General features: G+C 40.5%; 1 protein-coding gene across 1 annotated transcript in view; it reads left to right on the top strand.

Annotated features, from left to right (window-relative positions):
* The window catches only part of LOC117247724 (vesicle-fusing ATPase-like), a 44,408-nt gene that overhangs the window by 8,293 nt on the left and 13,397 nt on the right, over window positions 1-22,718 (top strand). Inside the window, exons 4-17 of the mRNA XM_033612347.2 lie at window positions 301-340; window positions 6,230-6,396; window positions 6,705-6,812; window positions 7,034-7,109; window positions 9,528-9,683; window positions 12,770-12,969; window positions 16,131-16,296; window positions 17,067-17,141; window positions 17,457-17,644; window positions 18,332-18,427; window positions 20,211-20,367; window positions 20,522-20,655; window positions 21,617-21,683; window positions 21,833-21,912. Coding sequence (XP_033468238.1) covers window positions 301-340; window positions 6,230-6,396; window positions 6,705-6,812; window positions 7,034-7,109; window positions 9,528-9,683; window positions 12,770-12,969; window positions 16,131-16,296; window positions 17,067-17,141; window positions 17,457-17,644; window positions 18,332-18,427; window positions 20,211-20,367; window positions 20,522-20,655; window positions 21,617-21,683; window positions 21,833-21,912 — 1,710 coding nt within the window. The remainder of the gene's footprint in view (window positions 1-300; window positions 341-6,229; window positions 6,397-6,704; window positions 6,813-7,033; window positions 7,110-9,527; window positions 9,684-12,769; window positions 12,970-16,130; window positions 16,297-17,066; window positions 17,142-17,456; window positions 17,645-18,331; window positions 18,428-20,210; window positions 20,368-20,521; window positions 20,656-21,616; window positions 21,684-21,832; window positions 21,913-22,718) is intronic.

Here is a 22,718-nt window from a genome sequence, read left to right as displayed (position 1 = left end):
AGTTGTCAACTGACTCTTAAGTATGTTTTAAATATAGATCTTACGTTTGCATTTCAGTGTAGAGAAGTGTTGTGAAATAAGACCACGTTGCAGAGGAGCGTTGCACTGATGTCTCTGAAACTCGTAGTGTTGTTAATTAGAAGTCTTTGATAACTTTGTTCCTCTGGAAAATGTAATTGTCTTATTGAGGGCTAAATGGTAACCAGTTTGATTTTTTTCCATTGCCATAATGTGTCCTAATACAAAATGAAATAATGAGACATAAAATGAAATCATTCACTTGCTTTCGCCTTTTTACAGAGAAAATGGGCCGGCCTGTCGATTGGACAAGAGGTTGAAGGTAAGCTTCATGTTTACTCTATAGCATAAGACTGGTAATTTTCTATATGTTACACCCACTAGAGGTCTCTAGCATGAAAAATGATTTGCCCTCTCAACTGTCACTTACAAGGCAGAGTTTAAGTTCCAATGTCACACCAGTGTACACTGAAATCAATAGGTCTTGCACTCGAAGTGCTAACACCGTTCCACACGTTATTATCTTCACTGCAAACAGATCAACCATGGCACACCTGAAGCCTGCCCTGACTGTCTGACTGGGTTTAACCTGAGCGAGTGGCAATTAGTGGGGGAAGCAGGCAGATTAAATAACCAAACAAACAAAAATTAAAGAAAGAAAACCAGTCCGCCTAAGGACCAGAGTTGGGTATAATGCGTTACAAAGTAACATGTTAGAGTACTTTGATTACTTTTTGCAGTAACGAGTAACCTAACGCGTTAGTTTGCTGTTTGAGTAATCAAATACTTAAGTACATTTTCAAACAAGACATCAGTTACTTCCATTACTTTTAGAACGCTGGTCCTTCAGGTCCGAAACAGCAACGGCTGTCGTTTGGTTCTAGTAACGGAGATAACGTTAAACCTATCAGTCTGAAAGAAGCCACAGAGCTTGTGGCTCGCTACGTGGTCAGAGAAATGCTGCCGTTGTCTACGGTGGAGTTAAATAGGTGGAGTAGGACTCGCTGACAGACATATTTCAGACTCAGGACTTGCATTATGCCTGGTACACGCTACACGCTGGTACTCACCAATTATCCCCGTTCGTCTTTCACGGCGTGTGTGATGTCATTCTTGTCCTGTTTTTATTACTTTAACTATTATTTGAGTCACTGCCAGAACTGTGTCTGTTCATGTGCCAGCCGACATGTTGTTGTAGTCACCTAAAAGCGTCAGCAGATGGCAGGAGCTACATTTGAAGTGCCATATGTAAACTATCAAACTACTGTATCTTCCACAGGAAGTTCTGACAAATGTTTGAGAATAAAAGTCTGTTTAGAAAATGGAGGAATTCTCTAGCCGAGGTTATAAGGGGCTTTTAATTTGAAACAAGTGTTGAGTTTGAAATGACGGTGCGATATGTTAACTTTATAAAGACAACAGAGCGGATAAAAAGTAAATATATAAACACACAGAGGGATTAATGAATAACTGATGCTCTGGCAAAGTGTAACAATACAACAATAACAATTCAGTAAACAACAATAATAATTTTAACTTACCCAGCTGTCTACAGGTAAAGTTAATTTATGTTCCTGGTTGCTATTGGTAATAGGTTGGCCGTGCCTCACATGTATCTACAGGCTGCACATGCTTTCAGCCTTTTGTGATGACTGCCATTAATTTGTCATCTATTGATTAGCAGTTCTTGACAGTCGTTCTCTTTTATCACTGAACGCCTTTTGAGTCACAGACACCTCGCCACAGTGGAAACGCAAGACATCAAACCCACCGCTCAGACTTTGAAGGATTCATGCAACTTACATGTGACTGACTTTAAAGTCATTTAGTCTTTCTCTCTGCCAGAGAAACATCTCCCTGTGCTGACTTCTGATTGTCATATCCTACACGTTACTAATTATACGTGGGGTTAGGGAGTTTAGCTATTATTTAGGTGTCATGGTGGGTGGAGGGAGCGTGATTTACCCGGCGCAGGGAGAGACAGTATAACAATATGGGTGGGTGGCGTCACTGCACATCTGTCTCAGAGGCTGGCCAGCATCCAGAGAAAGTGAAGACCTGTTCTTTGATAAAAAATATTTTTTCTCAGCTCCCTGAGGCCAAGTGGTGCCCGAAATGATGGGCGCTATTATGATACTGTCGGCATATCAGGAGTAAAAAGGGAGGAATGAAAATATAATCCCACTGAGTGAGAAAGCCTCATGATATCTTAATCTTTCTTGACATAGTCTTGAAAAAAAAATAGCAAAGCCAGGGTTCTGTAGGAATAAAAACTGGGTTAAAATTAGGTTTGAAACAGCGGTCAAATTCAGGATTAAACGGCATAAAACTGAGTAAAACCAGTGTTTAAAATAAGGTTTAAGACCTGGGTTAAAACAAGAGATGACAACAGTCTTAAAACCAGTGATAAACCTCTAACAACCAGGGTTAAAACTAAGGCTAAACCAGGGGCCAAACTGTACTTATACAAACTAGGAATAACTATATTTATACCCAAGGATAAACTATGGTTAGACCAGGGAAATATGTGTTAAAACCAAACATAAAAACCAGAAATAAACTGTGGTTATAACCAGTGAAAAAGCTCTGTTAAAACCTGCGTTTAACTCTTGTAGGTGTATTGTCTAGTAAGTTTGCTGGACAGCAGCAAAACAGTGTGATGATGACCTGCGAGTCCCAAGTGATGAGGAACAAGCAGGTGATTACTAGAGAGGTTTCACATTCCTTATTTAGTATATACAAGCTGTTACCATCAGGGAGAAGGTACAGAGTGCCAGCCCTCCAAACCAGTCGTGGTCACAAATCATTCATGCCTACTAGTATCGCACCCAATGATATGCAGAGCAGTGGTTCCCAAATGGTGGGTCAGGGTCCAAAAGTTGGTTGCGTGTTCATTCTGAATGGACCTCAAATGACTTGCAAATGTGTCACATTCGTGAAAACACACTTTATTTTTAAGTATAGTGCCTCATCTCGGAAATGTCAAACATATTTGACATTTCCGAGATGTCTTGGAGGTCATGTTTGGAGGTCTTGGTGCTTTAATGTAATATTTTGTAGGGATTTTTGACCAATTTTATTGATTCTTGAGTTGTCAAAAATGATCACATGTAGCTCCAAATCTAAATACATAATTGAGCACACTAATAGTCATCATATACTTCATCATAATGTCCTCAGCCGCTATACACTCTAAACCTTAAAAGTTTGAATAGGCGCCCCAACATAACACAATGTTTATTACAGAATTTTTAGGTTAGAAAACTTGACATCAAACTTCAAATTTATCGTCAGGTTCCCAGCATTCAAATAATTTATGCCACCACTATATGGCAGATACTATTGCCCTGCTATTTACCCCTTAAGATCCCCTCTCCCCCTAAAAAGATAAAAATGGGTTTATGTATGTAGGGAGGGTGGAGTAGAAGAGGTTAAACCAGATATTAACAATGGTTATTAGCAGTAAAATAGCCTGTGATTAAACCAATGAAATACTATTTTTATTATTTGATCAAAGAAGTACTCAGTGTCCTTTTGTCTAGACCATATTAGAATATCTGAGCATGAAGTTCTGTAATGGATCAAATGTTTTTAGCAGTGTCTCCTGATAATTGTGATATGAATAATGCAGCAGTATTGTGGATGTAATTTTGGTAATTACCTGACAGCAGTGGAATTATCATGCCAATCTGGCGGAGAGCCATTTACAGTAAATCTCATTTCCATAATGAGACATTAGCAGCAGCTTGAAGACATTCAGACAATTTAAAAAGGGCACCACAAATCATGTCAGATTCAGGAACTGCCTGTTGTGTTGCTGATTTTGTTTTTCACACTAAAGGATGAGAGGAATCGATGTTTGATTATAACAGCCTGCTAACAAGGCGTTAATTGATTTGCTAACCACTCTGAATGTACTAATGAGCTTAGACCCTGCTGTTTTGTTGGCGTCTAATTGAACATAATCAGACCATAAATGTCAGAGATAGTGTAGATGATAGAGCTGTGTGAGATATTCAGTGGTAATGGTGGAAACAGAGATTTCTGAAGCACTCGATCACTGTTAAGCAGCAGTGTTGAAAATGGTTCACGGTTTCAAAGCATTTTAAACAGTCAGAAATGGCGACATCTGCTGGCTGAAACTGGGTACTGCATTTGTGTGGATGTTGAATTCTGTAAGCGGTGTTACTGCTTTCATTATTGTGACTTTATTCACTCAAGCTTGTATTATAAAAACTGTAAAGTAGGGACACACAATTTGGATTTTTTGCCGATATCCAATATGCCGATATATGACAACTCATTTATATCCATTTATATCGGATATCCACTTTTTTCTCCACCTAATTTTAGTGATCATCAAGTCTCTTCTGTAGTGGAATTAACATCATATTATGCATGCATACTCTTATCGTGATGGGCCACCAGCAGATGGAGACATGAAATACAATACTTTACAATGTGTGTAATATTCATTCATAGTGCCAAATAAGAAAAAGCATGTTGGCTGATCCATTTTAAAGCCAATATCGGCCGATACCGATAACATGTCGATATTATCGTGCATCCCTACTGTAAATGGAGTCCACGGCTTCGTTTTTTAGGGTCCAGTGTGTAGGATTTAGGGGCAGAAAGGGAATATAATATTCATAACTATGTTTTCATTAGTTTATAATCACCTGAAGAATCGTCACACACTCTACATCAGGAAACGGCACTTCAAAATAAAAGCTCTCGCCTGGAATTCACCTTACTTTAAAATAAAGTGTGTATTACAAACTTGACACATTTGCGAGTCACTTGCCGTCCATTCAGAATGGACCCGAGACCTACTTTTAGACTGCGACCCACCAGTTGGGAACCACTGATCTAGAACACCTTTCACCATTCAGTGTCTGTGGTGCAGCTCCAGACCTCCATCTTATATCAGAGGAATAGCATGTATGAACTTTGAAAATGGGTGTAGTTCCCCTTTAAGATGAAGACAAAGTGATAATTTATTGATAATCATTCTGTACTAGGTTATTAGATACAGTGTACATGAGTGAGATCTAATGTCACACACTTTGGTATACTGTACCCAAAACCATGATCATATGTAAAGCTCCACTAATTAGTATTTTTACAGTAATGATCGATAAAACATGAAAGGGGTCGATTGTAGAGGCAAACCCACAAATTATCACACACAGTATCCTCCAGCTCTTTGAAGCGTTTTAGCCTCTTTTAGCTCATTGTTTTTGTTTTGCAACCCTCAAACTCTGCTCTAATCTGCAGTTTAAAACACTTAAGCTCTGAGAAACTACTTGCAGCACCAAAAAGTTAGTGACGAGCTGGAAAAGAAACAAAATGCTGCATTTTCATTTCATGCTTCGGCTCCACTGAACTTAACTCACTTCTGTTACTAGGTCCTTTCCTCCATTTTGTTTTCCACTGCAGATAGTACCCCTTAGTGTGGGTGGGATTCTCTTAACGACACAGCGTGAAACTGCCGTGACAGAATCTTCAAAACCATACTTGCTTAATCTCTACATCAGCAACCAAACGGAGGAACGTCCACACTTCGTCAATTGTATGGCGGAGTGTGCAGCGCAGTTTTGACATTTTTTAAAATCTGCGTCAAGTGAAAAAAAGGGCAGATTTGTGCAGGATGTCCAGTGTTGCACTAGTGATGATCTCTCTGACCCTGGACCTTGACCGATGTGGTACCAAAAAAAAGGACCAAGTACTGTCCACAACTTTTGCCGATGGAAAACAAAAAATGAATGAGTCGACATTAATAGAGTCGTGTTGTACCATGCAGTGGAAATGCAGCATAACATTTAAATACTTTCTCAGGAGTTGGTGCAGAGCTAACTCCAACTGAATCCTATACTTGCTCTGTGTGTGCTGAGTGTGTACAAAGGCAACTGTTTGCCAAAACAACTTTAAAAGCTGATAATATGTCAGAAGTTGTGCTTTCAGCTCGATCCTCTTCCCCCCAAGTGGCCACAAAGATCAATTAAGGTAGCTTTAATTTTAATTAGACAGCACTGCAAAGGGAGAAAGAAGACATATTCTCATGAGGATGTGCAGGAGAAACAGTGCAACTGGCCAACTTTTTGAGTTGCTAGGCTTCGAGGAGAACTATCAGTCCTATCACAGGTAATCCAGATGTTGCTGTCTGACCTACAACCCTCACCACATGTCGTTTTTTTTTACTCCTCCATAGTAACAAACTACAAGTTCGACAAGTCCAAACAGTGCATAAGCACCATGACAGTGGAAATTGACTTCCTGCAGAAGAAGAATGTGGACAGCAACCCCTACGACTCGGACAACATGGCCAGCGAGTTCATCCAGCACTTCAACAATCAGGCCTTCAGTGTCGGCCAGCAGGTGCTTTTATATGTCAATAATGTGACAGTGTGAACATTCATAAAAACTGGACAAACTCTGAATTTATTTTAAAAGTTAGGGGAATTACTGACATTGCTTTTTAGATAATAAGTTGAGAATGAACGAAAGAACGAAGAAAGACCAGTGAAATGGAGTGTTTCAATTGTTTTGGTTTTGTTAAATTAAGTCATTTTAACGTGTCCTGTCATTGTCCACCAATGTTCCATTTGTTTGGTGTAATTAAAAGGTTTTTTCTGTCCTTATTTCGTGAATCTCACTTTGCTCTTTGTGTGTGTTTTGTTTTCTAGCTGGTGTTTAGTTTCTGTGATAAGTTGTTTGGCCTGCTGATAAAGGATATTGAGGCCATGGACCCCAGCATCCTGAGGGGAGAACGTGGCTCTAACAAGAAACCAAAGGTATCTGGAGAACCATCTGTCACTGCCCCGTGATGTTCATAATGTTCTGTACCATTAAAGGCTTTTATATATAGCATGGAAATAATTGGTTTTAAGGAACACAGTTAATTTAAAGTAGTTGACGTGTTGCAGTTGAATGTTACATGTTGCGTTGAGTAAAGGTAACGAACCCATTGTACTGTGTACTGAATGATTTACATCTTTATTGTTTCTCTCCTCAGATTGAGATTGGTTTGTTGCTGGGAAACAGTCAGGTGATTTTTGAGAAGTCAGAGACTTCATCCATGACGCTGGTCGGTGAGTGTCAACAGTACACAAGCACTTCATCTCAAATAATGACAGTATGGATAGTTAGATAGTTGAGATGTAGAATCTTTTGTGGTTTAATCTCAATTTATCAGCCAGTGCAAATGTTAGTTACAATCACGAAAGCTGACGTGATGATGACATATAGTGAGCTCCTAAAATCACTGCAAACCTCACATTCATTTATAAAGAAATAAGTGTTTTTAGTCACTGTTTTATAGCAATTCTTCATAAATCCACAAGGGGGCACACTTTGCTCAGCTTGCTTTTCCTTCCACATTCACAAATCCAACGGTGCTGATGGCCACCTGATGGTCAGTTCACCCTCATGATGAGGTTAACATGTAATATATTCTGGTTATATGCATATTGTGATCATTTATTTAGCACATCAGTTAGAAACAAAGCTAAAATGTGTCTGTTTCTATGCATTACATCGTCACACATCTTTTTGTCTATGATCTCTGTATACTGTGTTACACATGTTCTTTTTATACTTAATATGTACTTAAGTTTTGCACCTTGTCTGGTCAATATTTAGCACACTCCTGCACAAAACTACAATTACTTCAACTGTGCAGCTCTTTCATTTTAAAACATATATTGTACTTATTTTTCATAGTATTCTTTTTACACTTTATTGTTGTTTTGTTTTGATCCTCTATTAATATTCCTTGAATTTTTTCTGTGTTTATTGTCATGCATCAAAACACCAAAGCCAATTCCATGTTTGTGAAAACTTACTTTGCAACAGGTTTGGGTACTGTTCACATTTTAACTGATAACAGGTAAAAGTAGCACGCACATCCCAAAAAACTTAATGCTGGGTGCTGGACCAAAAGGTAAGTATGGAATAAAAGGTGAAGTCCGCACACCAGAAGCTGCTCCTTGAACAATTTATTCATGTGTTACGTTTCGGGTCCCTGCCCTTCATCAGACATGAAGTGAATGTGAATACACCTCCATATATACACACACAACCCCTTGACACAATCAGGTGATAAACCACAGGTGTGAGAACAATAATAATTATTAAACAGAAAAGAAAAATATATATTTCTGATTGATGAGAAACAATCTTTAAATGCAGTACAATGCAACAATGCTAGAATACCACTTTACAAAGATTCTATAAGAAAATATTTAAGAAGGTTCTATAAGAAAATCTTTAAGAAGGTTATATAAGAAAATCTTTAAGAATTTGCGCAGGTATAAGGCCTGCAGTGCAAGTATAAATATAAACAAATCCCACACACTTTAAATATCACATAAAAAGAAACATCAGGTGAAGACCATCATAAATTTATGCGATATCAAAAGGGAAAAAAAAATGTTCTGTAGAGACGTCTCTAATAAATATCAAACACATCGATATGGCAAGTGCAGACAATATGAGAAACATGGCTCACACAGTAGTAGCAGAAAACAATCAAAACCAACATCATACCAGCTACTGAGGGAACAATGTAAACACAAATTGCAAGTTCCTAGACCCATAGAAATGAAGCGCACGGACCACACACATCATAAAAAAGGCCAAAATCAACATTAAGCCCTTTGGGAGCCAAAGTGTCAAGGGTATATATCCAAAAAGCTTCTCTTTTAAGTACGAGAGAGTTAATGTCACCACCACGTGAGGGCTGTTTAACTAGTTCTATACCTATGTATCTGAGAGAGGAGACATTATGCGAGGCTTGTGTGAGGCATTTTAACTGATACCAGTCCCTGGATTTTGGTACAGATACCCAACAGTATATTTTTTCAGTGTTTTGTGCTCTCTGTAATAACGAGAAGGTAATTTCAGATGTAAAAAAATAAGTACTAACTACAGCTGCTGGGGAAAAATGAAGGGAGAGTCTGTGGGATTACAGGCCAGAGCGGAGTGTGCTGCTCTTAAGCTCTGTTCAGATTCAGGATGCAAAATGTAGATAAATATATTTACTCAGTGCCTTTTATTGGGCATTAACCCTGCATTTATGTGTGTATTGTCAAAAAAGGAGACCTGAAGTCTAAATTAAAGATTCAGAGTTGGTGCAGGCAGATTAAAATGAGGGCTCGTACACGTGCGATCTAGCAACAAGATAAGTTACTCTATCACTCAGATGCACACTTAGCCACCATTCTGTTCCCAACCCTACTTGGCAGTAAACCTGATTCTGATTCTGACTGTGAAAATCTTAGACTTACCTCATGTTAAAGACAAAGCAGTTGCACCATATTCATTTTATTTCAAACAATCATTTTGGGACTCGGAATAACTCCTGCAACTCTCTGTAAGTCTCAGTTTTTAAAAAAAAACTGCTGTATGCAGACTGTAAGAGCAGATAGAAGTATCCAGTAAATAATCATAAAATGTTTGGCAGTCTTTTTGAACAAAACCTTGTGTTTGTTTTTGTGTCACCCCTCCAGGGAAATCCAAGACCCGAGAGTCCCGCCAGTCCATCATCAGCCCAGACTGGAACTTCGAGAAGATGGGTATTGGCGGCCTTGACAAGGAGTTTTCTGACATCTTCCGTCGAGCCTTCGCCTCCCGAGTCTTCCCTCCAGACATAGTAGAACAGATGGGTGAGTTTCCCTCCTTCTCTTTTTATCAAGCCATCTCTTATTTATATGTTTGTGCCTGTTCCTCCACGTTTTATAGTCTCATTGAGACTCAGATGATGGTGTCATAAGATTGTGTTGTGAGAAGCAATGCACCAATCCACTTTTTTTTTTTGGATATCTGCCAATACTGATACCAGAGCTCCTTTTGCATAACATTTGCAGTGTGTTGCAGTTCTGCATTACCTTTAAATTTATTCCAAAGCAATTTATTTGGACTGTAGGTAAAGTAGGCTTCACTTACAAACAGGTGTAGGAGTGCAAGTTGTTATGGCAACTCCTGATTAAGTGTTTTCCAGTTTTCATCAGATTGAACAGATTCGTAATACCTGCCAAATTTATAGTCGCAGTTTTCTGTTGCTATATTCAGTTTGTGTTTAATCCTTAAATGAATGTTATGGCAAACAGAACTTTGAACAATTCGTTTGAAGAATGTATCATTGCCTGAAACGGTGAAACTCAACAAGCAGCAATTAGCAGACAAGGTCCTTCTGTGGCTCCTCGACCATGACTAAAGACCTTGGCATCCTCTGACAGTGATCCCTGCACACACTCATTAATAGATCTTTGACAGCTTTCAGATTACTACAATGATTCACTCTGCAAAGGCCATCAGGTAGTCTCCTTTGTGAATCACACAGAAACCCTCCCCTCCCACACACAATCACTCACATCAGGCCTAATCCTTGCTCCCAGACCCAGAAGTCTTGTGAAAACCTGTTGTAAAGACCTCTGAGCCTGGCAAACACACATTACTTCAATCTGGTACACATACCCACAGCACTGAGGGCCTGTGGCAGCGTCCAGCAGTGTGTGAGCTGACCTTTAGCTGGGTGTTTGTGTGCAGGAGTCGGCCTTTGGCTGCGGCCAGCTGGCTGCTGTAATGAGATGGCATGCCCTGATAGAGCATCCAGCTAAAGGTAAAGCTGTAATTGGCAGGCGTGGGGAGCGGGGGGAGCGGGGGGAGCAGGTGCTGACAGAAAGGTGGTGTGTGCTCCGTGTGTACGTTGCACATTTTGTGTGTGCGGTGGAGCAAAAGTTTGAAAGTTTCACCTTGTGTCCCCTTTGCTCCCGGAGAGGTGAAGCAGACAGACAGAAGCTTCAGCGCTTTCTCTCCCAAACACAACACAACCACATAACTTTCCCCCCACATCGCTGGAGAAGCCTTCCCTTCTTCCCTCCACCCCCACCTGTCATCCTGGCTGCTTTTCCTTCAGCAGGCCCAAATGGCAGCTCAGATGGTTATCTGGGGCCTCTCAATTAGTCTGGGCTAAATGTCATTAAGCAGGTGCAAAAGGCCACTAAAGGACCTACACTGTAAACTTGGTTGAGTGGAAAGCTCGCAGACTCCTCACTTGATATTTATGGAGAAGGAATAAAACAAAGGAAATCAGTGGAGCTGCAGTGAGAGGCTGGAAAACTGTTCAAATGATTCTGCCTCAATCTTCTATCGCCACATTTGTAATTAAGTCATGGCTGAACAAATTTGAGACATCTGTACTTTTCTTGAGGATTTCCATGTCATGCAGCTTTATATTTCTGCTCCACTACAATTACTTTTTAGTTTACAGTTTTTCATCTCCTTTTTGTCGAGTGAAAACCACCTGTGCGCTCCAGCACCCATGCTACCATACTGTGAAGTACACCAGAAAAAGATTTAGTATGTCTCAATACATAGTATGTCAAATGCAGCATGCCAAAAATGCGTCTGATTTCCAAGGTAACGGATATAAAAGCAAATGGGTCAAAGTTTGGGGCGTGATGTTATGAGAAAGTACTATGTCCTGATTGTGTGCATGCTGCATGCAACAGTACGTATCTTTTAAGGGCAGCTGTTGTAACTTCTAAAGTAAAAAGAAGGAGTTTGGATTCAGAACGCATCCCATGAATCTCCAGATGTGTTGATGTTGCATGTTTGTGATAAACTGAAGGGTGAAATTTTCCTTTGTGTGTTGAGAAAATTCTCCTCCTTCTTAAGTTACGTAAACTCTTTATAAAACCTCTTGAATGAGCTGGAAAATGCATCGTCACAAAGCTGAAAAGAGGGCTGTTCATTATTATTAATCCAGAAACATCAGACAGAATAGTAAAACACTGACATTGCCTATGTGTACATTTACTTTTCATATTTTAAGCTTATTCTGCTGATAATACTGACTTTTACTTAGGTAAACTTAGTACTTTTACCTGTAATACAGTATTTTCATGGTCTGGTATTAGTACTATTACTGCAGTAAAGGATCTGAATACTTCTTCCACCACTGATGGTTGGGAGAGTTAAGTCTGGACACTAGAATCTCCCGATTCAAAAACTGTTCATAATCACAAACATTCTGAGGCAATAAATTCATGGTTAATTTATGCAAGAGAACATTTTATTATGAGCACACACTTTATCAAAGCAACACAATACTGACTCAAAGCCAGTTAATGATTGCACAGAACAAACCCTTAAAGAACTGAGTTCACTGGAGGAATAATTTATCCAAGAAGTCACTGTAAATTACCCTGCGTGATATTCGTTTTAGAAATACAGCATCTCCCTTTGCTTTATGGGTCACCGCTGTACCTTCTCACGCTCATTATTTTATAACTACTGCCAGTAATAAACCAGTGGGCTGAGGAAAAGGGAACAAGAGCCTACACTTGTAAGAGATGAGTCCTGCTGCTTGATGAACGTATTTGAAACATTGGATTAAAAGTCATCTAACAAAGATATGTGGTCCTATTTAAACGATCTATAGCGCTTGGTCTGAAGTGTATGGCGCAAGAACATTTAGTGCGTATCTAACTTCACTTTAACAAGTTAAACGGTGCATTATCTGGGCATTAGACATTTGCTACTTGAACAACGTGGGCACTGGCCGTGAAAATGACAAAAGCATCAGTCTGAAACTGGCAATATCAGTTGCGCCGCGCTGTGCCCCATTTTGCCAGGTGTAAGATACGGCCCATGAGCTTTAGAACTAGTAGAAACATTTGCTATGTATGAGTTCCTGTGCTCAGTTTTTTTCAACTTCCTCTCTCCCCGGTTGTGCGTCTGTCTCCAGGCTGTAAGCATGTGAAGGGCATCCTGCTGTTCGGACCCCCAGGCTGCGGTAAAACCCTGATGGCACGACAGATTGGCAAGATGCTCAAGGCCCGCGAGCCAAAGATCGTCAACGGCCCCGAGATTCTCAACAAGTACGTGGGAGAGTCTGAGGCCAACATCAGGAAGCTGTTTGCAGACGCAGAGGACGAACAGAAGAGGGTGAGGAGAGGACACATTTCAATATAGATACTCACGTGCACAAGAGGGTTTCTCAAACACTCCTACTTTTATCATAGCACATTAAATATTGCATGACTGAGCTTTCAGGAGGTGAAGAATTTAAAGGGATAGTTTGGAGTTTTTGAAGTAGGGTTGTATGAGGTACTAATTCACGGTCAGTGTATTACCCACAGTAGATGGTGGTTGGCACACCTCCAGTTTGGAGAAGCAGGCTAGAGTGAAACAAAAACCGATATCTAATAGGTGTACATTATATTCAGAATATTTTTACGCCTTTACCTTGTCGTCAGACAGCTCTTTTCGACAGGGAATTTAAACAGTTATATCGCTCTCATTAAGGCCACCAGACTGACAAAAACAGTAATTTTAGCCCCCTGAACACAGAACCTGCTGGTCTACCGCCGCCTCGATCACTTCTTTTGTGATATTGTGTGACTTGAGTGACTCCAAACTAACTCTCTGAGGCAAGACAAGACAGCTTGATTTGTATTGCACATTTCATACACCAGAGCAATTCAATGTGCTTTACAGGGTAATAAAAATGCAGCAAAGATTTGTAATTTGAAAAGTGCAAAAGTACAGGCAAGTGATGCATGAGATACAAAATTTAAAAAGTTATCCACGCAGAAATAATTAATGGGTTGAATACGCAGTGTGAAATAAGAACAATTTTTAGCTTTAAATTAAAGGTGGTCAGAGTCGGGGCTCGTCTAATATCATCTAGGAGGTTGTTTCAAGTCTGTGTTGAATGATAACAAAATGCTGCTTCAACTTGTTTTGTGAAAACCAGGAGGCCAGCCCCAAATGTCTGAAGCGTTCTAAGAGGTTCATATGTCACAAGAATATCAGGAATATGTTTGGGCCGAGAGCCACAAAGTGATTTGTAGATTTTAAAACGTCAAATTCACACAATAACACAAACCAACTAACGGATCAAGGCAGCAGCAGACCAGCAGCTCTCAGGTTCAGCTATGTTGAATTCTTCTTTTTCTCAATGGAGTCTGGCTTTTAAGAGAGTGAAATAATGGTTTTGATTTCCTTTCGAAAATTGTTGTCTAACGGCAAGGCAAAGAGGTGACAACTTCCTAAATATGGCCTACACCTAAACGGATTTTTTGAGGCAGCTAAACTGGGGTGTACTGACCACCCTCTACTGTAGGTAATACACAGACTATGGATAAGCACCTCATACACTTCCCGCCCTTCAAAAAATTAACTATTCCTTTAAAGCGCAGCTAAACCCACATTGCAAAAAATGAAAACACCACATCTTGCTGTTGATAAATGATAACCAGAGGTATTACCTGTGGTGGTTGCTGAACTTACTATCTACACATCAGATAAAAAGGCTCCTCTTGTGGATCAGTATTCTCCCATTATCTCCACAAAACACAGATTTCATCTATCCAAACAGAAAAAAAAACTAATTTCTCCAGGAGTGGAGAGATCTGCCCTTTAGCCAGACATAGCTGTAATAACTTTGGTAAAGTTCTGGTGTGTGTCTGTGTGTGTGTTTGTAGAGGGCGTCGGGGGGTGGGGGATGAAGGGGGTAGTTATGTATTGAAACTCAGCAGTGATGGTTGGTTTGGATGGTGAGACAGTGAGCTGCGTCGAGCCTCACTCTTCACCACCTAATGAGGGGCTGGGCTGTCTTTGACCTCCTAATAGACCTCCCTATAAACACACACACACACACACACACACACACACACACACACACACACACCATGCAGTGTGTAATAAGCACAGCTCCACACCTGTTTTAAATGCTACGGCCGAGACTGACAGGTCTGTAGATGGAGGGATAACCCCCCACCCTGCTGCTGTCTCACTTCTTCCATCTGTCTTTCTGCTGAGGGACTTCAGGTCAGGATGAAAGTACAATGTCGGCTGTGTGTTTGTCGTCTTTATGTCTCAAAAAGAACCTGATACAGAAAAATATAAACATGATTATACAGGAGTGATATTCACATAACTCAAAATTAATTTATTTATTGCAATTTTATAACTTTAAAAATTTATCTGTAATGTCTCTAATTATTTAAGTTTTAGCTGCCAAATTGTCTCATTTAAAAAAAATGTATTCCATAATACTTTCCTCTGGGACACTGAAATCTTCTAAAAACTTCCTTTAAGGATGCAAAATATAGATTTTTATTTATTTATTTTATTTTATTTTATTTTTTTCAGAGAATAATTTTGATTTTAATTTAATTTATTTATTTATTTTTTTTTTTATTTATTCATTTTGACAGTTATTTATAAACCATTTGATACAGCTAATAAAAAATAGAAATATTTTTATTTTCCCTTTTATTTATTTATATATCTATTTATTATTTTGACAAATTATATGTAAACCATATGGATGCAGCTAATAGAAAAAGAAATGGAATTATTTTTAATTTTATTTTTCTCTTATTTACTTATTTATTTATTTATTTACTTTGACAAAATATATATAAACCATATAGATACAGCTAATAAAAAAGAAGTATTTTTATTTTTATCCTCCTTTTATTTATTTATTTATGACAAATTGCATACGCTATACAGATACAGCTAAAAAATACATTAAAATATTTTTTCCTCATTTTTATTTATTTATGTATTTTGACAAATTTTATACACACTATATAGATACAGCTAATAAAAAAGAAATAGAAATATTTTTATATTTTTCTCCTTGTTTTTTTTTTAGACAAATTATATATAAACGCTATAGATACAACTAATAAAATGGAAAAAAACAGAGGGCAAAATTGTGAATATGATTGTATTAGCTGCTGAAACTGAAAAACAACCTAAATGAAAAACAAAAAAAGAAAAAATAGGCTAATTATATGTTAAAACCTTGAAAAACATTTAAAAATCCTTTAATTTGATGCCCAAATAAGTTAGGGAAATACTGGAAGAGCACATAAACTGGATGTTTAAGCAAAGACTAGATTTAGATTTTGTGTTTTTAAGTAATAAGTTGCACACTCACCTGCAAAATCACCTTGTGATGAACATTGTGTAAGACAAGAACACACCATCACTGTTGTAAGCAGGAAGTAAAAGACAAGACAGCACTTACAGTTCACATATTATTCTTTTGTCCTGTATTTATTTTTCCTCCTCATCTCTCTGCTGCACAGCTCGGTGCGAACAGCGGCCTTCACATCATCATATTTGATGAGATTGACGCCATCTGTAAACAGCGTGGGAGCATGGCCGGCAGCACGGGAGTCCATGACACTGTCGTCAACCAGTTGCTGTCCAAGATAGACGGCGTGGAGCAGCTCAACAACATCCTGGTCATAGGTGCTCACACACAAATAAAATTGTTGTAAGACGCATAACATTTGCTACGTTCACACCTACAATCCACACTACTCCAGTGTTTCCGAACCTGTAAAAGGAGACTTTTGAAAACGCTGCTGACCATGTTTTAGTTTGAAACCTTTTGGGCCACTTTTTAATATGGACAGGCAGAAACAGAGACTTTCAAGTTTTCTTTCCGATTGGTTCTTATCAGTCACGATGTGTCCAGCCAAAATGTACACCTAGACATTATGGCGCTGGGTAGTACTCCTTTCCTGTTGCCGTGGGTTTGCCAGAGATGGATAATGCTCCTGGTACTGCTCTAGTATGTCGCTATATTTGCTTTGCAACAACTCCCAATCTGTTTTACTCCACCATGACCACCTCATACTCATGTTTTACTTCCAGTAGCAGTTCTACCTCGTCATCGCTCCAATAAATCTCTGGTCTTGCTCTTCTCCACCTCCATAGTATTTTCTGTACCTAAGCAATCAACCACAGAGTAGACAGTCTTCTTCCTGTTCACACCAGCATGCGCATGCCCAATGTACATGAATGATCATTTGATACGTGTTTTCAGGCATGTTAGTACGGACAGAGATGTTTCTGAAATCATATGTACGGAGATCATTTTCATTCTATAGTGAAAATGTATTAGTGTGGATGTGGCCAACCTCATAGGCTCTCCCGTGTCATCCCTGAACATCTGCGCTCTGACTTATCTGCCTCATTAATCCTCTCCACTATCTGTCCATCTGTCCCTCCCTCAGGTATGACCAACAGGCCTGACCTGATAGATGAGGCCTTGTTGAGGCCAGGAAGACTGGAGGTGAAGATGGAGATCGGTAAGAAGTGAAGAACGCACTGATAAGGTTTCACACACAGTTTATCTCAGTAGACTGGAAAGGAATTAAAACTGTATAACTGACAGCACAGAATCAATGAATGTTTAATAGTAATTCCTCCAAGTGATCTGGAAAAGTGACCCTTTATTCAGTCTATAATAACTACATTTAAATCATTAAAAGGATAAGTAAATCTCAAAGCTCAGTTCACTGCTCTCTGCTGTGAATGTAGGACTTGATCTGTGTCAGAAACAGCAGCCAGAAGCAGGACACTTCTTTTTTTCTGAAGCTTAAAGTCCTCCTCTCTCCTCCCAGGGTTACCGGATGAAAAGGGCCGCATTCAGATCCTCAACATCCACACGGCAAAGATGCGTCAGCACGACCTGCTGTCCACTGACGTAGACATTAAGGAGCTGGCAGTGGAGACTAAGAACTACAGTGGTGCTGAGCTGGAGGGCCTGGTCAGGGCCGCACAGTCCACTGCCATGAACAGACATATCAAGGTGAGAGTCCTCTAGAGACATGCTCTGTATTTATTTATGTGTCCATGTAGTCTGTCTCACTGGAAGAACATGTTGTGTTGCTTAGTTTAAGGTGCAGGCCACACACCTGGCAGGCACTGATACACTGCTGTATATATTGCCAGTTAAAGTAGCCACTCAGGCGAGAAGGGACTGGGCAAAGAACCCAGATGTGTGTGTCAGAGTGTGTGCCCTCACTTAAGTGTTTTATCAGGTGCGTAGGCTCAAATCTACACAGCTCAGCGGGACAAACTGATAAGGTGAAGTTCTTATCTGTTAAGTGTTCTGCCCCCAGACACACACACACACACACACACACACACACACACACACACTCACGGAGCAGCAGATATTAGAGGGTGATGATAAATGACAGACAAGGGCTTTACACATGTCTGATGGCTGTGACGTTTCTCTTCACTCCTCTGAACACTTATTCTTCCCCCCTCCTCCTCCTCCTCCTACTCTCGCTCTGACCTTTCTGCTCTGAGGGAGTACATTGTCTCCTGACACATCCTGCAGTCTAAATGTGTAATACTTCATGTAGTGCGTTTCATTAGTGGGGGGGGGGGGGGTGGTGGGGGGGTGGGGTTATGAAGTTCACCCAGGTATGAACGGAGCTCATTATCTGCTGTCGCTCAACTTGTGTGATGTTTGTGTTTGTTGCAGGCCAGTAACACAGTGGAGGTAAACATCGAGACGGCAGAGAGGCTGCAGGTCTCCAGACTGGACTTCATGGCTTCACTGAATAACGACATCAAACCTGTAAGTTACGTCACTCTCTGTGTGTCTCTTCCTGTATCTGTGTCAAATACATTTTAATAAAAAATTAAGTAGAATACATGAAATTAATTTGACATTCACAGCCTTTAAAGTCCAAATACAGAAAAGTTCAAAATGAGCAATCCACTATCATCCCCTTCCTCCTCCCGTCCACCATTTTAAGACAAGTCAGTGTACATTTAAAAAATAAAAACAACTCCTATCTGGTTAAGGGATGTTGACCACACAAACAACTTGTTCATTTCATCATTTTCTTCTCTTATTACTTCAGCGGCATAGTGCTGAATCAAAAGCCCGAACATTTTGACATGTCCCCTTCGTCAGGGCCAAACAAGAGCGCTTGGTTTGCGAACCACTTTAAAAAACATATCGAAAAAATTCAACTAAGTATGGGAATCACGATCAAATTTTTATTTGAACCTGTATGAATATTACTGTATAAAAATTAGGCTTCGAATAACAAATCATTCATTTGATTTAGCCCTGACAGACAGGGCATCGGTGAGAGAGTGTTATGGGGGCACTCGTTTCAAAGCACTTGAGGATTATGGCACCTGGCATACCGACACAGCACCACTTTATCCTGTTGAAACAGTATTCATCACTTTTTTAACGAAAAAAAACTCCTGATTCTTTTGGTCATTGGACCCTTACTGACTCAAGGAATATGAATAACTCATTGGGTATTGGAGGAATAGACACATATTCTGACTTTATGACAGCTCCAGCAGAAGGGAGTCTCCACTTGCTTTTCGTCATGCCAGTAAATCTGAATGAATTATGGTCCCTCCTGGTGCTCATGACGTCAATAAAATGAACCTAACGATTGAATTGTGGAGAATCTGACCGAGCTAACGATGTGTAGCATCTCCATACTGACAAATTTTGAACATATATATTTGTATATTTGATCTAAGCAGCTAACTAACGTTCCAGCAAGCAAGTAGCCAACAACCCAGTTTCAAATATCCAAAGAACATCTATAGGAATTAATTGATTGGAGCACTGGCAGTCTGATTGAGAAAGGCCTTATTTGTCAAAATGTGTAACCACACCAGGCTAGAGAGAGACTAGGCTTTTAATTGAGGTTTTACGGTATAAATGTAAATAAGTTTATATACAAACCACCAAATCTGTGTGCAGTCCTCCTGCCTCAGCTTATGAGACGCTGCTAGATACTGTCAGCCTGGACAAGTCGATCTATTACCAAAAACCTGCCTTTTTAAGGTGTTGGTTAAATCATAATACCAGAACGTGACTGTGATAGCTTCCCATTTCCTCAGGGAATTTTTGGTAGTAATTATGACAAGAATTGTTCTTGTGCTTTTAAAGTCTGTGATGCCTTTTTGTCCTTGACTGTGTGCTGTAGAGGTGTGGGAAAAATCGACTCATGTAGGAATATATCTTTGTATTTGCTATGACTCTGAATCGATTCACAACTTAATTTTTTTCCATCTGGAGAGGCTTACTTGTCATGCTCCCTTTCTGGCTTTCGTAGTAGATTATGTAGATTCTCTGGAAGTCAGAGTTGGGCCAAGCAGAATGGCTACAGGCTAGTCAGTTGCTGCTAACGTTAGCTCTCAGAGTCTGTAGTGTATTTAAAGTGGACAGTGGAGCAGCAAGATATCGAGGTAGTCCCGTCTTCATTGAAGCTGAGTGATTGGTCACACTTTGGATCCTTGGAAGTATACATTTTTATTCTTACACACTCAAACAAACAAAAGAACACAACCTAAATGCTATCTATCTTTCTCTTCCCGTCCAGGCATTCGGCACCAATCAGGAGGACTACGCCAGCTATATCATGAACGGGATCATTCGATGGGGTGATCCGGTGTCAGCGGTCCTAGAGGACGGGGAGCTGCTGGTGCAGCAGACGAAGAACAGCGACCGCACACCGCTGGTCTCTGTGCTACTGGAGGGTAGGACTCACACACACAAACCTCATGCCAGTCTACAATAGTTGAACACACATTAAACCACGTAAAAGGCCCCAAAATAAAAACTACATGTGTGAAGGACATCCATTTGATTGACTACAAACAGCTGATGTGTGCTCGTTCCTCTCTCTCTTAGGTCCACCTAACAGTGGGAAAACAGCGCTGGCTGCAAAGATCTCTGAAGAATCCCAGTTCCCCTTTATCAAGATCTGCTCCCCCGACAAGATGATCGGACACTCCGAGATCGCCAAATGCCAAGCCATCAAAAAGGTAACACTCATTTATTTGAGAATTTTAAAAATCCTCTCACGCTGAGTAGAAAGTCTTGAAATATAGAGAACTTAATTCAGTCATCTCTGGGTCTAGAAATGTTTGGGATTCATACAGAGAGCTTATGAGAGTGTGTGAAATGTATCTCCATCAATGATGCATGTACGATGGCAAAGTTAATTTGGTTGTTTCTTATCTTGTGGATGCTGTTAAGAAAAATCTCCATGTAACTGTATCAATATGAGACGTGTGAATGAAACTGAACTTACAGCCAGTCCCCACTCACAGCGGGTCTCCGAGAGATGCACGACTCACAGAGACCCCCTGTGTTTTTCATGATTTAAGTCTATTTTTGTCATGTGAGGTGGAGCATTATCTGCACAGACAGCTGCTTGAATCACACAAATATCCTGCTGTTCATGTATTTTGAGGCTATTAACCAATTATAGATTGATTGATCAAGGCTCTCAGCCTGCTTGTGAGCTTGCCTGTTTCACTACAGGCAGATTCTCTTTACTCACTACAGTGGGGGGTGAAATAAAATCAATACATAAAAACACTGTTGATTTCTTCCCACTGAGCTGACATGAAAACTGTCTTGGTTCAGTAAATTTTCTGCAGTCAGCCTGGGGAAGGCAGGTTAGCCAGCAGCTGTCCACTCACCTCTTGCTGACAGACGGCTGAGACGTTTACGGAAGATGGAGTCAGTGTGGATTTGGAGACAGAATACTTACGCACAGCTCATGTCTTGCTTATGTGTTGCTTCTAGTGGGGATTCCCAGTTAGGCTCAATAGCTCAAACTGACTCAGGAGGTATAGAAGGCATTTTAAAATCCAAACTGACAGGCATTTACTGACACCGTAACACACAAATCATTTTCTTTTTAGTGTTTTCAGGTCATGCGTTAAGCTGTTTTTTGCTTTGATCTGAGCTTGTTTGCTCTTTTATTCCCTGTGATAGATATTTGAAGATGCCTACAAGTCCCAGCTGAGCTGTGTGGTTGTGGATGACATCGAACGTTTACTAGGTAAGACTCCATTTGCTCCTCTGAGAGGCACTTCACTATAAGGCAGCTACAATGCATTTCTTACTAATGGATTGAATGAAATTTCTGCCTGAAGTTATCTTGAACATTAAGTTGTGAGTGTGAAATGATTGTAATTTCTTTCTCATCAGATTACGTCCCAATCGGCCCTCGTTTCTCCAACCTGGTGTTACAAGCTCTGCTGGTGCTGCTGAAGAAACCTCCTCCAAAGGTATCAGACACTTTGTTGTGGTGTTTATTTGCAGCGTGCTCACTGTGCAGTTGCTAGTCCTCAGGTGGCAGAGAGAGGGCAGCAGATCTTATGGATGCCAGCACAAAAGTCTTGTGAGGAATTGTTGGAGGTCTCTGGCTGCGACTGGCATGTGTGAGCGACTGTGTGTGAGTGTATGGTTATTAGGGAGTGTTTTGGTCCAGGCCCGTTGTGCTCGCAGTGAATGGTGGTGGTAGAGACCCATTTCTCATAGTTTCTTTGGTTGTAGTTTGTGTGTGTGTGTCTGTTGTTGATGGGTTTGTGAATGAGAGCATAGCCCACTATATGGCTGCATGTGCATGAGAAGTGGCGCGGGGCCTGGTGTTGAATGCCTGGCTGCAGTGCTCCTCTGGGGTTGTAAAGCGCTGGGCCCAGCGGGGTGCCTGGGGCCGGGGGAGGCCAGGGGGACAGGGAGGAGAATGGGCTCTGTGAGAGAGCCAGGACCTGGCAGCACCGCCGCCTGTGTGGCACCTCATCTGCATGCAGCATCACAACCCCCCACGCCATGGGGGGGCAGCCGGCAGCCATAATCCCCCTGTCTACTCGCCACTCCTCTGCCTCTCCTCCTTCGTCTTCTTCTCCTGGTCCTTCTCCAACTTGTCGGCTTAGTGGAGCTACATTTCTTTCGCTTCTCCTCTTTCTTCTCTGCTCATGTTTGTCTTCTCTACTGTTGTCCTCCGTTGTGTTATGCTCTGTGCGGTTGTCCTGTCTTCTCCTGTCTCCTGTTATTTTCTATTCTCTGTGCTCTTGTTGTGACTTAAGGCCCC

Source organism: Epinephelus lanceolatus, chromosome 21 (assembly GCF_041903045.1).
Source record: "Epinephelus lanceolatus isolate andai-2023 chromosome 21, ASM4190304v1, whole genome shotgun sequence".
NCBI lineage: Eukaryota > Metazoa > Chordata > Actinopteri > Perciformes > Serranidae > Epinephelus > Epinephelus lanceolatus.
Note: the sequence above shows the minus strand (reverse complement) of the source record. Positions and strands in the feature narration are given on the sequence as shown.